The sequence below is a fragment of the Chelonoidis abingdonii genome, chromosome 1, assembly GCF_003597395.2.
Source record: "Chelonoidis abingdonii isolate Lonesome George chromosome 1, CheloAbing_2.0, whole genome shotgun sequence".
Lineage (NCBI taxonomy): Eukaryota > Metazoa > Chordata > Testudines > Testudinidae > Chelonoidis > Chelonoidis abingdonii.
The window spans coordinates 28470008-28486056 of NC_133769.1; the positions used below are offsets into that span (position 1 = coordinate 28470008).

Consider the following 16049-nt stretch of genomic DNA (forward strand, 5'->3'; position numbering starts at 1 on the left):
CAGCTGGGGATGCAGGCTCTGGGGTGGGGCTGCGGATGAGGAGTTTGGGGTGCAGAAAGGTGCTCCAGGCTGGGATTGAGGGGTTTGGAGAGTGGGAGGGGGATCAGGGCTGGAGGAGGGGGTTGGGGCATGGGGAGAGGCTCAGGGGGTACACGCTCCAAGTGGTGCTTACCTCAAGTGGCTCCTGGAAACAGTGGCATGTCCCTTCCCTGGCTCCTAAGGGAAGGTGCAGCCAGGGAGCTCTGCATGCTACCCCATCCGTAGGCACCATTCCTGCAGCTCGCACTGGAGTGCATAGGAGTCGGAGCAGGGTCATGCCACAGCTTCCAGGAGCTGTGTAGTACAGCCCCCATCCTGCACCTCGACTCTAGTGAGGCCGAACAGCGTGGTGTGGCCACACCCCTGCGCCCTAGCCAAAGTGGGGCCAAGCCGCGCTGTCCAGCCTCCGACCCAGAGCCCCAAGCGAAGCGGGAGCCGAGCCATTGCTGTGGCCCCACCCCAGTGCCCCAGCCAGAGCAGGGCCCAGCTTAAAACAGCTTGCAGGCCCACCTATGCTCTAAAGACACAACTAGATGAAGGGGTGGGAATGCAGATGAATATGGTGAAGAATTGGCACAACTTTGTTATTGTATTGTAGATGTGGTTTTGGTTTGGTTTAGGCCAGGTTGTTTTTTGTTGGGAGTAAGAGGAAAGAATTAGGAAAGAAGAAGAGAAATAGTTACAGTTCATGACCTGTCTAGCCATAATCACCACTCTGGGTATCGTAGGCATCAGGACTGAGATGAATCTCATGGATTTGAAAGAAGAGGAGCTAATGGCTGTTTGGATTTTATCAGGGAGCTTTCCCAGGCATAAGGGGTTGTATAGGAGAAAGTACAGAAGTATTTAAGGGAGAAGCTGAGGGTACGTCCAGACTACCCGCCGGATCGGAGGGTAGCAATCAATCTATCGGGGATCGATATATTGCATCCCCGAACGCGCTCCTGTCAGCTCCGAAACTCCACCAGGGCAAGCAGCGGAAGCAGAGTCAATGGGGGAGCCACAGCCGTCGATCTCGCGCCGTGAGGACAGGAGGTAAGTTGAAATAAGATATGTCGACTTCAGCTATGCTATTCCCATAGCTGAAGTTGCATATCTTACATCGATGATATCTCCCCTTCCTCCCCGCCACCCCCATGTAGACCAGGCCTGACTGATGGTTAGTAAAACTCCCAGAGACCTCAAGATAACAAACTTCAAGGTCACACTATTTTTACCTACAAAAAAAGCTATTTTAAGTCAAATTTAGAGGTTTTTATAGCTTGTTCTGAACCAACAGTAAGATTCATGGCAAATAAGACACCTGGGCTTCACAGGTGGAGAGACATCACAGTATATTTTCTCTAAGACAGTACAGTACTTTCATAATATATAATATAAAGAGAATACATAATGGTATGCATCAGTGTAAGGGTTTTATCAGCACTTATTTAGAAGATTTGCTTAGCTTACTTGTGGCTTCACTACTCATTAGTAATGTATTGCAAACTTACACCTGTAAAAGCTTTACACCACATTACTTCATTGAGGTCTGTATAATAATATAGATATGTGTACCCAAACATACTTGTGTATTTGTTTTTAAATAGTTAGATAGTGCTCAGATACACAAGAGCTCAGCATTAGTTATCCTGTAATATTAGCAACTGCATACAGCCTGTACACGGAAATGCAACCATTTCACAGGTCACACAACAACGCACACCGATGTGCAGGAGAGTACTTTCCTAAACTTTGTTTGGAAGTTTATATTTAGAGATTTAAGTGAAGTCATGATTAAGTCACTTATTAGGCTAAGAGTTTCAATTCATTAAAACAGGCTACAAATACAGTATATTTATGTGCTGGAGTCCTCAATTACCAGCCACATTTTTTCCCCTTAGTGTAACAAAAATGAATCAGATACAAATCTAACTTGAATTGGGAAAAGAAAGATGCACCATTCAAATCATCCCATCCAACCTATTTATACAAATGTCTTTCAATCATTAATTGCCTCCACACAATCACCATTCTGCTCAGCATTAACTCCTAGTGAAGAATAATACTTATGAAGGACAGTCTTGTACAAGCCCCCAACGTCTCCCCCAAGATAATTTGTCATCTTGGTTCCAATTATACATACAAATAAGAATCCTATCTGTGCTTTGTATTTCTGTGAAAGTAAAAACTGTGCTCCCCTGTAATGAAACTACTTCATGAACAAGGTTACGTTGAAGGCCCTTTCGAGAAGAAAACAATTCCAAATCAAAAGGAAAAAATAATGCCAAATGATTCACAAACAAGCATCTCAATATCAAAGATGTTAATGAAAACAATCCTTACATAGTTACACCAAAAATAGTAAAATTATAAGTTTTGATGTTAAAGTCATAGCTGAAAGATTCCCGTAAGAACCAGGAATTAAGTGAAATTCTATCAATGATGACAAAAATACACATAGGAAAACAAGACCTTAGTGGAAAAAATAAAATCTCTAAATGTTTACCTTTTGAAACATGATACACAGTGCATTTCGGTCTATGTCCTGAAGAGACTGGTAGCTTTAAGAAGTTACAACTAATGGATGTTGTGATACTATGCCCCATATTCTTCATAGAGATATGCTTATGATATGACTATAGATATGTTTTATGCAAGATGAGTCATGTGAAGTATCAATGGACAGGTTATGATTTACTGAATGAGATTATCTAATTGGTATGCACGTATCATTTCTGTATCTGAAGTTAGGAATATAGACTATGTAACAATTAAAACTGTGTTTTCACCTGAGGAATGCCCATCAGACAGTATGCAATCAGCCTGGAATGGGCCATTAGGGAGAAAAATAGAATTCTGAAAATACTAATCTCCCTCCTTCCTGAGAAGTTTCCTGGGATGATGCTTTGACTCTGCAAAGTCATGTGATCACGTCACATCATACTGGACACCATCTTGGACAGCTGGTATTTTTCCACTAGGAGGGGATGGGGGTCAAACTTGGAAACAAAGGATTCCCGCCATATGCAAATTCTATTGAAGGCTGGAGAGTGAGTTAATGTAGGTTCTTCTCCACCAACTCCCTGCCCAAGAAGGAAGACTGTTGAAAAAAACATCAAGAGACAAAGGAAATAAACTGGGCGGGGAGAGAAGCAGGGACTGAACCTATGAGAGAAAGCTCAAGCTTGTGAAAGGAATACCTGCAAGCAGGGCAGTTTACCTTCAAGAAACTCTGCAAGCTGCACAAAACAACAATTAGGGTGAGACTGGGCTACCATTAGCCAGTGTATATAATTTAGTGTATTAAGTTTAGGTTGCATGTTTTGTTTTATTTGCTCAGTAATCTGCTTTGATCTGTTTGCTAACCCTTATAATGTATCTTTTGCAGTTAATAAACTTGTTTTTTATTTATTCTAAAACCCAGTTTGTGCAATTCATAATGGGGGGTGGAGGGAAACTGTGCATATGTTCCTCCATATTGAAGGAGGGGGTGGATTTCATGAGCTTACGCTGTACAGATCTCTATACAGTGTAAGACAACATAATTTTGGGCGTATACTCCACGGAGTGTGTGCACCTGAGTGCTGGGCAATTCCCTAGCTGAAAGCCTTCCCATGAAGCACCGATTTCAGTATCGTGTCATTCTGAAGCTCGGTGTGTCCTTACCTGTGTGTATGCACGCAGCAAGACAAGGTGAGTGAGCCCAGGCTGGTGGAACAGGTGGATTCAGTTGAACCCCAGTACATCAGGTGGCACCCCAGGGGCGGGGGGAGACCCATCACAGATGTGATGTCTAAGGAAGTTTTTAATGCATGGATGGAACACCTTATCTATAAATTACTATTTTTTACCAAGCAATAATGCAATTTCCACTGCTTTTTCACATCAGCACAATTGCTAATTACAACAGAACTGCTCATGCCTGTACTCCTTTCATATTTCGCTTAAAATAAATATTAAAAATCTGGCACATTAATGGTATCACAGGCTGATTGTTTTAATGTGAAAAATACACTAAATGTCAAGCAACCCAACATGAAGTGCTATTAAAAGCAATGTCAGTTCACTATTTTTAAAAAGGAAAAGTGAAATATATTGTATAATCACAGTGGACACAAAATGCCAACAACATATATTGGGCATAAAGCGGAATGAGTTCATTTGTAATGCGGATGTTTACAGCCGCTCCGGCCTACAGACTACTAGGGCCTTTGTCCGCAGATGGCATCTTACACTTTTCAGACACGTCACGAGAATGCCACAACTTGTTCCGGCAAATGCCATTCTCCCGGTGGCTTGTAACATCTGGGATAAAATTCCACCAACCGAGGGAGGGAGGTGGCCCAGAGGCAGATGCTCTATTAAAATGGGTTCGGAATGGACCAAAGGGTGAACAATCACTAAAGCCAACCGTTTGGTTAAGCGTTGAAGAGGACATCTCCCAAGCTATTTTTTAATAAAAACTGAAAGTTAAAAGCAGCACAGCAAAGAGCAAAGTGCTCTTAAAACAAATTGGAATTGTTCTGAATTAGAAACCAAACCAATTAGAAACTTACTTTTGTTTATTACTCTACTTTAAAAAATGGAACAACCACCATGGAAGAAGTATAAAGACAAAAGGATAAAAGGGGGCAAGAGGAAAAGTGAACATTGTCTATTTAATATGTATATATCACACTAAATAAAATTAGAGAAAGTCAAAATAAAGCAAACACATACTTCCAGGAAAATGATATATCATTCTGGCTTCAATCTTATTATAATGTCAGAAAACTCCAATATAGTTATAACCATGAAATGCACCATTATCTAACACTTATTCCAAAACATATTTATATCACATTAACACTGATGCCATGTCATATTAAAGATAGTAAGCTGAATATTGCTTGAAATTTACTTATCCACTTGTGAGAATGTCATAGTCCTACTATGTGTTATCAGCAAATGACACTACTCTACATCAATACTGTATAAGAGGGGAAACTTGTACATACATACAACACACAACTCACTTTATGGACCCTTAAAACCTTGGTTGCTATTCGTGAAAGAACGCTACAATATCGTCACCTCCTTTCACAACACAATCTTGCAACAACTAGCATAAGTTATTTTTTTAAGTAAGGAGAACAGAGACAGAACTAGGCCTCCACCTTCTTTTTCATTATTTTAGATTTCCTCCTCTTCACTTCTCTTTCTTCCTGACAGAATTCTTGGAGATGGACCAATCTAGGGAGAATGTAAATGCATCAAAAGCATACATTTCATTTGCTCTGAATAGATCAATTACAAAAAGAGAGAGTAGTGAAAAAGGCTCAAGGCTACAAAAAGAATGGAAATAAAATACAAGTAAGAATCAGTTGCTGTCCCTACACAATCCCCATCAATAATACTGCACATTTGGGTTTTTAAAAAAAGGCATTGTCAAGATATTTTATGATCTGAAAATATTTTCCTCTCGCTGCTATTTATAAAACACCTTGGAACCTGAACACTATTCTTCCATTATACGTATACACTGGTTTGCTATTGTAAGACTGCTCATGATTGCAGGCCTAATATTGATCTTTTTTGAAAAAAAGAAAATAAGAACATTAAAATGTGAGTTCATTTTAAAGTAAAATACACATATAGGGTCTGCAAAAGATATAAGGAAAAAAGTAGGTTAAATATTTTAGAACTACTAACCTTGTCAGTGACCTTTAGCTACACAACAACACCCTTTGTCAAACCACATCAGGGCAGGCAACCTATGGCATGGGTGCCGAAGGCGGCACGCAAGCTGATTTTCAGTGGCACTCTCACTGCCCAGGTCCTCGCCACTGGTCCAGGGGGCTCTGCATTTTAATTTAATTTTAAATGAAGCTTTTTAAATATTTTAAAAGCCTTATTTACTTTACATATAACAATAGTTTAGTTATATATTATAGACTTATAGAAAGAGACCTTCTAAAAATGTTAAAATGTATTACTGGCAAGTGAAACCTTAAATTAGAGTGAATAAATGAAGACTTGGCACACCACTTCTGAAAGGTTGCCGACCTCTGAACTACATCAATGAGAAGACAGATCACAAATTCCAGATTCAGAAATCACAGCGGTAAATATAGTTTACCAAGCACTTTCTAATTTACGAGAAAGATTAATATACTGTGTGTTAAATTTATTAGGGAATGTTCAGTGATTGTAAAGTGACACAGGTGAATGAAGTGACTCTTCTATCTTTAAAATGCAAAGTCCGCAGGCATCCTCTCAAAGGAGTTCTACAGAATAGGTTCATATACAGATACACAGGCACACACACAAGCATGCGCACATCTACACTTCTAAAAACACAGCTGTAGCCTGAAGTGCTGAATGTACCTAATAAATATAAAAGGGGGACAGGAATTTGCGATGTAAATATGATGTTTTTCCTTCTTTTACAGGTTCTTGAAAAGCAGACTCCCTCCCCATGACTGTTGGTCCCAGCTCTCTAATGGCTGCAGTCAGAACTCTGCTGGCAACTTCATGTATCCACTACTGAATAGCCAAAGAACATGCAGGCTTAGGCTACCTGCAGAGAGGGGATACAGCAAGAGGTACAGTAAGTGAGCGTATTCCCAATATTATATGATTTTGTAATATGTTTTCTCATTAATGTTATCTTCTCTTAAATGAGGACTGTCCTTCAAAATCATGCAAAATAAAAAACATACATGTTAACACAGAGGATATGCTGAAACTTCCCTTTATTTAAGGCAGTTATTCCCTTTATTTGGGGGGAGGGATAGCTCAGTGGTTTGAGCATTGGTCTGCTAAACCCAGGGTTGTGAGTTCAGTCCTCAAGGGGGCCACTTAGGGATCTGGGGCAAAACCAGTACTTGGTCCTGCTAGTGAAGGCAGGGGGCTGGACTCAATGATCTTTCAGAGTCCCTTCCAGTTCTATGAGATAGGTATATCTCCATATATTACAATGTATTATTACCCTACATTTCTAAATTTATATCTAAGTGAATCTACTAAATGAAATGTTTAATAAGATCATACAGAAAAAAAATATTTTAATGCTGATGTATTAGCCCGCTAATCCCAACTACGTAATTCCAATCATAAGGAAAAAGTGTCTCGTATTTGTATTACTTTCCTTTTTGAGGTTGTTGCCCTTCTAATCAACTTGAGGCCTCCTTGTCCTAAAGCCTCCATCAAAACACTTCCTTGGTAGTTTCGCTTCACATCAGGGCCTCTTACAAAGAAGGAAACCTGAGAGATAGTAACTAACCCAGGATCATAAAGCAGGATTTTAAGAATTTGAGCCTTCTTAAAACACAGCAATTTTTTTTCATTTTTATTCCCACCTTCTTCCCGCTAAGGATTACTCCTGCCTGACAGGACAGTATATTGATCTTGAAAAAAGAATATTCCTTTTCCTCAGGTAAAATCTGCAAACACCAAAGCACCTTTTTCAAAGAAAAGAGAGGCAGAGGGTCAATCTTTCCCTCATCCCTTCCGCTCACACTGGGTACAGTGTGTGTCAATGCACAAATTCTAACCTCTCCTCTCCTGCCCCTCCCTTCCTCCCCCTCCCCCTGCCCCTCAGGGTGCAAGCATCCTCTATTAACCCTTCCTGGCCTGGAAAACATGGGACCAAACCAGAGATTCTAATTTAGATCTTCCACCAGGCAGTGCAACGTACCAGAGGAGTCCCATATTCATAAGTGAAAATGGAAACAAAATACAACATAAGACTGAATGTGTGCCCAAATAATAACTTTACATATAAACATTATGTATATACCATATATAGACTCAATACCTGTGCACAATAGGTTAAGGACAGAGTTTCACAAACACTTTACCAGTGGTTCTCAAACTTTTTTACTGATGATCCCTTTCACATAGCAAGCCTTTGAGTGCGACCCCCCCTTATAAATTAAAAACACTTTTTTAATATATTTAACACCATAATAAATGCTGAAGGCAAAGAGGGATTGTGGTGGTGGTTGACAGCTCACAACCCCCCATGTAATAACCTCACACTCTCTGAGGGGTCCTGACCCCCAGTTTGAGAACCCCTGCTTTAAATGCTCTTACTTTTATTGTTTAATGTCACCCATTTGTTAGCATAGATTTCTTTTACAAAACAGCTTTTTTATACTGTAATTTTTAAAGGTCACAGAACAGAGGTGGGCAAACGTTTTGGCCTGAGGGCCACATCAAGTTTCCAAAATTGTATGGAGGATCAGTTAGGCAAGGCTGTGCCTTCCGAAATAGCGAAGCGTGGCCCGGCCCCCACCCCCTATCTGACTCCCCCCGCTTCTCATCCCCTGACGGCCCTCGGGATTCCTGCTCCAGCCAACCCTCCATCCCCTAACTCCTGCCCCATCCACACACACCCCGCTCCCTATCCCCTGACTGCCCCCCGCAATCCCATCCAACCCCCCCATCTGCTTCTTGACTGCCCCCCTGGGACCCTTGCCCCCATTCAACCCCCCCTGTTCCCTTCCCTCTGACTGCCCTGATCCCTATCCACACCCCCACCCCCTGACCACCACCCCGAACTCCCCTGCCCTCTATCCAACCCCCCCACTTCTCCCTGCCCCCTTATCGCACTGCCTGGAGCACCTATGGCTGGTGGCGCTACAGCTGCGCCGCCCAGCGCACCAGGACAGGCAGCCACGCCACCCGGCTGGAGCCAACCACGCCACTGTGCAGCACAGAGCACCAGGTCAGCCCACAGCTCTGCAGCTGCACTGCCACCCAGAGCATTGCTCAGGGGCCAGGCAGGAGGGTCCCATGGGCCAGACAAAGCCCACGGGCAGTAGTTTGCCGACCTCTGTCATAGAAGGAAAACTAATAGGATAGATAATATTAGATAGATAGATAACATTGTTTCCTACTGTGTAGTGAATAAATTCAGTATATTTTTAGGTTCAGGGAAAAGAAGATGGATATTTTATAGTAATAATGAAAAACTGTATCTGACAGTCTGTGTGAAAGTCTTTATTTGCTGATTTCTGACACTATAAACTGCATAACTAATGAATGTCAACTCAAAATCACTAAAATAGTAGTATCTCACAATGCTCAAAAATCTCTGAATATTGTAGAAAGTTTACTGTGCATGCACAATATCCAATTTTTAATCTTTATCTTGACCTTTTCCTTTCAAAATACTTAAAACCATGAAGCAACTTACAAACTATGCATTTGCCAAATTTAACTTTTTTTTAAAGCAAGGGCATTTTTAATGGATCATGAGCATAAAATGCATCTTTAAAATCCTTTCCTCCTTTTCTAATTATATATAACAATACTTTAGAGACATAGGTTCATGTTGGTCAGCCATCAATTTCTCCCCAGAGTACATACTGTATTTTGACACACATTTTGAGCAACAATATATTTTGATCAGCCACCAGTTTTGTCATAGCATTTGAGCTGCTAAAAATATTTTCTAACTGGATTCACCACTTCATCGCTGTACCCTTCACAGAAACTCTAAAAATCACAGTTAACACCTGTTTCCTGAACTACTTTCACCCCATCATCCTCTCTCCTATCACCACCACCATTTATTTGGCCTAACATTTACAATTTATATGATATCGAGGTGCAGGGGGATGGATAAATAAAATATCTTATAGATCTTAGGCCTTTTCTTCATGATTTTCAATTTATACTCGCAAGAATAACCCAAAGCTTTTCTTACATTTCTCCATTTTGGAAAGGTGACTTAAACAACCCACTCCCCCCACCATTTTCTGTATCTCTCATTGCTCTGATATTTTGTCATGCTAGAGCTAGTGAAAAGCAATATCATGGTTTAGTTCACGTCTTCCCTCACTAGTCTCACAAATCCAATTAAACTGCTCATGTTGTTTTTAAAGCCATGTTTCCCCCACATTACTTTCTCCTTTTTAATTATTTGTCTTTTATCCTATGTTCCCTTACCTTAGATTTCCAGTGCACTGCCATTATGCTTTATTATGTTTACCCATTCATTCAAATACATTTTAGATAACATCGTTTCAGCTAAAAACGCCTGCTTAGGTGTACTAAATTACTAATTACAATTCTGGCAACTCATTTCCAAAATATATAATACTCAGCTGCACACAGATTAAATGATTTAATTCAAATAATATTTTATTTGAATTGATCTTATGTTGCCCTCAGCTGAAATAATTTTATTAACACAACTTTCTGTTAAAATTAAATCTCAAGCAAAACAGGAGTGAACAGGTTTGGTTATTAAAAGCACCAAAATAGTCACTAAGAGGACATTGCACGTCAAAAATCTGAATGTCAAAAATAAAAAAAAAAAATATTTAAAAATATCTATGTAATAGGACACAGCTACTTATAATTATAATAATCTGACTGACAGATAAAATAATTGCTTTAAAAACACTTGAGTCATTTTGTCCTTACCTGCAGGCATGAACCATTATTACTGCATGCAGTGACTGTTCCATTTCCTAGCACAGACTTGAAGAAGCATCACATCTATCTTACAGAATGTGACTAATTTGTGTGTTTGCAATTCCTAAGCTATTTGCAAAGGCCACTCCCTTTCAACATAACAGAATATTTAATGGTTAACCAAATTATAATTTTCTACTAACCTAAATTTAATAGCAACCTTGGTAACTGTAAAATGATTTCCTCTAATACAAACCAAAAAAAATCTAATTTTTGAAACTGAATTAAGAAATCAAGATGCTTTTTGGGTGAAAACAAAAATTAGAACACAGACTGCAACAAGAGTATATATAAACCAGTAGTCTGCTGTATTATGATTTGCATGCTGATGATGATTAGACTTCATTAAAAACAAAAATCAATAACCCTTTGCAAAAAGACACAAAGCTTAACCAAAAACACAGATTCAGTCAATACATTACAATAACCAGCATGCAATACATCAAGAATATTAGCAAACTGATGACAAAAAAATGCCCTATGCTGCTTCTTTGCAATGCTACACCATTAATTGTTCATGCAAGAGATGTAGCTGTACCTTTCTGAAGAGGACGACTTCTCAGAGTTAACTGACATCAGCAGCTCAATCTTCTGCTTGATTTCTGGAAAAATCAAAAAATATTCACAACCAAAATTGCCTGCCCTTGCTTTCCAAAGTCTTATTATCAAAGGATTTTTTCCTAATCCCTTTTGTTCAGAATGAGGCCACAAGATTCACAGTACTTTTGTAAAGACTGATTCAATAGTGATCAAAACGAAAAAGCTCCAGAGCTATCAGGCCTTGCTAAACTATGCACATGACTGTTTATGAAAGCAGGAAGTACCATTTCTTTTAAGCAGAGGGGTGGTTACTCTTTTGAGGTTGAGCTAACATATTTACTAGATGATTCTTATCATAACAAATTACAAACAGATGCACAAATTCCGGCTTCTATAAAAAATCAAACAAATAGTTTGCGGAGTAAAGTATTCTGCAGCTTTGCTACCTAAACATATTTACTACCCTTCTAAATCTTCATTCCAAAAGCCCTGGAAAATATGGCTCTTTAAATTATTTTTGTCACAAAGAATGAAGTATTTAATCACTACTATAATATATGGATCAGAAATCATAAACAGCATATACTAATATCTGAATTTCTTAAATTAAGATTACAGGGTGCTCTTTCAAATACACTTTGAAGGCCAAATTTAAATTTACCTTCAATTTTTTATTCCTAATACCTTAATTGCCCCTCCTAATGCTCACAACCAATGAACTGCAACACCCATTAGCCAAGCAGGGCTGATACATAATACTTGTTCTAAAAGAAATGTCCTAACAATGCCATTTAGAACAGAAATATTGAGAGCCAGATCAATTTTACTAACAGACTACAGGGGGTATCCCCATACCATCTGTGATTTCTATTTCATGAGATCTCAAAACCAAATACATATGGATGGCTTTAAAAATAATTTAAGATTATTATGTAGCCAGAAGGTCTATTATTTAAATGCAACAAAGAGTCCTGTGGCACCTTATAGACTAACAGATATATTGGAGCATGAGCTTTCGTGGGTGAATACCCACTTCTTTTAAATGTTTTAGATGAAAACCAAAGGGTACTATCATAAAATAAAGTTGACTGATTATAATCTTAAAATCCTATTATAGCAGAGCTGGAAGCACTACCTATATTTAATGTTGACTGACACTTCCCATTCTAAGACCCTGTTTTCAATTGCTTATAACTTTTCTAAACTTTAACTATTCAGGCTGAAATTTTCCATGACAGGGATCTGCCTCGGGGTATTGCATTTATGTTTCAACTGAAAAAAAGTTCGGCCATTTCTGAGCATGAGATTAAGAAAAAGCACGTTTTTCCCATGTTAAAATAAAAATGTACAACCAATTCATTAAGAAGCTCTAGCATTACCATGCTTTGGACCAAGGGCTTGAAATTTAGCAAGAAGTAGGCTGGGGGTCATCTTGCTGTTTGGGATGTGTCTTTTGCTTTCCCCAAACTGCACAAATTTGACTAAGTTATAAGCCTCCAAAAAGTCTCAGTTTACACATGTTCAGTAGATTAGAATTTGGTAGATAAATTTTCCAAAGTCCCTGTCTGCACTGAGCATACTCCATCATGGGACAGAAGTGATGAAGGGGGCGGGGTGGGAAGCAGCCAGTGTGGGAAGGGAAGCAGCAGCTGGGATACACAGGAGCAGAGAAGGACAAGAACTGGGACCTGTGCAGGAGATAGAGAGGAGCAGAGATGGAAGAAGGCAAAAGTCAAGGTGTGAGAGTATGGATAAAAGCAGAGGGAGGAGAGACAGGATCCAAGGGGGACGGGGACAGCAGTGTTGGGATGGGGCATACTGGAGCAGAGACAGGCTGAGGAGGGGGAGAGGAAAGCAGGGGCAGAAGGATCTAGAACCATTACAGAACCCTTCCGGACAGAACCTGGATTGAACCCAGGTTCTAAGTCTCTACACCCCTCTGCTGTCAGCAAACAGAAGTGAAATCCACTGGTAAAGCATGTGTCTCAATCCCCTCTAGTGGCTTGTCCATACAGAGGACAGGACAACAGCCAATTACTTCCACCAGTCTGTTAGCTCAAGTAGTAGAGGTCTCTCTGCACTATGGATCTGAAGGTCCAAAATCTGCTGATGACTCAAGCTGGGAATCAGTATGGTTCCATATTGCAGAATTTCTGTTTTTCCAGTTTGTTTAAAAACAAAATAAAAATACACACCTGAGGAGATGACAGCCAAAAATCTATGTTAAAAGAACATCAGATTACAAACTCAAGCGCTCAAGCTAGAAAATGCCAGAATTCAGGTTGCCTGTACAATCTTAATTTGGTCCCTATTCATTATATGCATATTCATTATGATACAGACTCATGTCACATATTTTGCCGCCCCCTACCCCAAATGGATAGTGCTCTAGGAATGAATCATGCTGGATAATGAAGGAGGCAGTTATCTATAGGACTGCTGACTCATTTGTTGCAGAAGTTGGAAGGTAGGTAGTGACTGAGGCAGGGGACCGCAGGAAGAGAAAGGATGGTCTTATGGTTAAGGAAGTTGAATGCCACCCTGGATAATTAGATTTTACCCCTGTCTCTGCCACACAGTCCCTATGTGATGCTGAATAATTCTCTTAAACTAAAATGTTCACAGCTGTCTACTAATTCTGTGTTCCCCATTTTGTGGGTGCCCAACGTGAGACACCTGGGGTCAGATTTGCAGAAATGCCAGTTACTACAACTGAAGTCAACCGGAGCTGTGCTTTGAATATATAATATTCTATTAAAAAAAATAGGATAAGTATTCTGAAAAATATAGACTATAAGTATTTCAAGTTGGACACCCAAATTTAGTGGACATGGGTCAATTTTGCCCCTACTATCTCTGTGGCTCAGTTCCCCAGCTGTAAAATGGGGATAATACTATTGTTTAATCTTACAGAGGTGTTGTTAGGATAAATTCATTAGTATTTTCTAAATCACTCAGACAGGAGGGTTACACCACCATAAAACACCCAGACAAAAGCAAGACCTGGGGCCACAAACTGAATGAGGACGACAACAAGACATATTGAGTAACTACCCATTAACTGAATGAGGCAGGAGTCCTGCAAGGGAAACAAATTGTAAATGATCAAGTAATTAAAGACTATACAGTAACTTCTCACTTAACATTGTCCCAGTTAATGTTGTTTCATTGCTGATCAAATAGAGAACATGCTCGTTTAAAGTTGCACAATGCTCCCTTATAATGTTGTTTGGCAGCCGCCTGCTTTGTCCACTGCTTGCAGAAAGAGCAGTCCGTTGAAGCTAGCTGGGCGGGGCTTGGAACCAGGGTGGACAAGCAGCCCCCCTATCAGCTCTCCTAAGTTCCCTGTGGGCAGCCTTGCCGCACTGCCATGTGCTGCTCCTGCCCTCTTCCTTGGAGCTGCTCCTGGGAGCCTCCTGATTGCTTTGTGCAGCGGGGATGGGCGGTGTGCTAATGTCAGGGTGTCCCACTCCTGCTGCTCCCCGCTCCTTTACCCCTTCTGCCCAGGGGGGAGGGGAGACAAGACAGGGCTCAGAACCGAGGGAACTTGCTGGCAGCAGTTGCTGTCTCAACTTGCTGATCTACTTCAAAAGCCACTGTATTTAAAGTGAGGTCAGCATATTTAAAGGAGCAATACACGTCTCTCTCTCTCTCACACACACACATACACACACGGTGTCTCTCTCTCTGGCTCTCTCACACACACATAGTGTGTGTCTCTGGCTCACTTACACACACATGGTGTATGTCTCTGGCTCTCTCTACCATGCTGTGTCTCCTCCCTACATTAATAACAATGTGTTAACCCTTGAGGGCTCAACCGAGTGCTAGTTCATCATTTAGCAGTAAGGCATTCCCTGGGAAATAGCCCACCCTCTGACTCCACCACCTCAACCAAGCTTCACAATCATAATTGCTGTGTACAATATTAAATTGTTTTAAACCTTCGAGAGAGAGAAAGAGAGAGTGTGTGTGTGTGTGTGTGTGTGTGTAGTCTTTTGTCTGGCAAAAAAAAATTCCCTAGAACCTAACCCCCCACTATTTACATTAATTCTTATGGGGAAATTGGATTCGCTTAATATCACTTAGCTTAAAGTAGCCTTTTTCAGAAACATAACTACAATGGTAAGAGAGGAGTTAACTGCAAGTCAATATAATTTGGGGTTTACACACGAAAGGAGGTGTGCACGAGTGCTGAGTACATTCCCGAGCTAAGTCCTCCCACACACACTGATTTCAGTCTGTGTCTGCAGCTGAGTGTGGCTTTACCTGTGTGTGCACTAGAGAAGTCTGGTGGAATGGGCGGTCTCAGTGGGACCCCGGAATATCAGGTGGCATCCTGGATGGGTGGTCCAACCCATCACACTCTTTATGACAGACCTTAATATATTTGAAGACTGATATCAGGTCTGATTTCTTTTCTCAAGATTAAATATTCCCAGTTTTTTAACCTTTCCTCATAGGCCGGGTTTTCTAAACCTTTTATCACTTTTTGCTCTCCTCTGGATTCTCTCCAATTTGCTCACATTTGTCAAACTGTGACACCTAAAATTGGACACAGTACTCCAGCTTTGTCCTCACTAGTACCGAACAGAGCAAAACAGTTACCTCCAGTGTCTTACATATTACACTCCTGGTCATACACTCCAAAATTATATTAGCCTTTTTCATAATTGCACCACATGTTGACTCATACGCAATTTGTGATCTACTATAACCCCTAGATCCCTTTCTGCTGTACTACAAACTAGCATTTTGCATTTATGCATTTGATTTTTTGCCCCCTAACTGGTCATGCTTTGCAGTTATCTTTACTGAATTTCATCTTGTTGATTTTGATCAAGTCTCCTATTTATCAAGGTTATTTTGAATTCTATTCCCATTCTCCAAAGTGCCAGCTACCCCTCCCAGGTTGGTGTCATCCACAAATTTCATAAATATATTTTCTACTCCATTATCCAAGTGATTAATGAAAATATTGAAAAGTACTGGACCCAGGACATCCCACTAGATACAGCCTC

At 40.3% G+C, this 16049-nt stretch overlaps 1 protein-coding gene across 10 annotated transcripts in view; it reads right to left on the reverse strand.

Moving 5' to 3' along the window:
* SRPK2 (SRSF protein kinase 2) overlaps positions 1–16049 on the reverse strand; it is a 323924-nt gene that overhangs the window by 218911 nt on the left and 88964 nt on the right. For 3 of the 10 annotated variants that reach the window (XM_075064668.1, XM_075064657.1, XM_075064643.1), the window contains one exon: positions 11027–11090. The exons of 5 other annotated variants lie outside the window; for them this stretch is intronic. In XM_075064668.1, the coding sequence (XP_074920769.1) occupies positions 11027–11064 (38 nt within the window). In that variant the 5' untranslated portion in view covers positions 11065–11090. Of the gene's footprint in view, positions 1–11026; positions 11100–16049 lie in introns of those variants that run through there. 2 more of the 10 variants (XM_075064655.1, XM_075064641.1) reach the window with 1 other exon arrangement.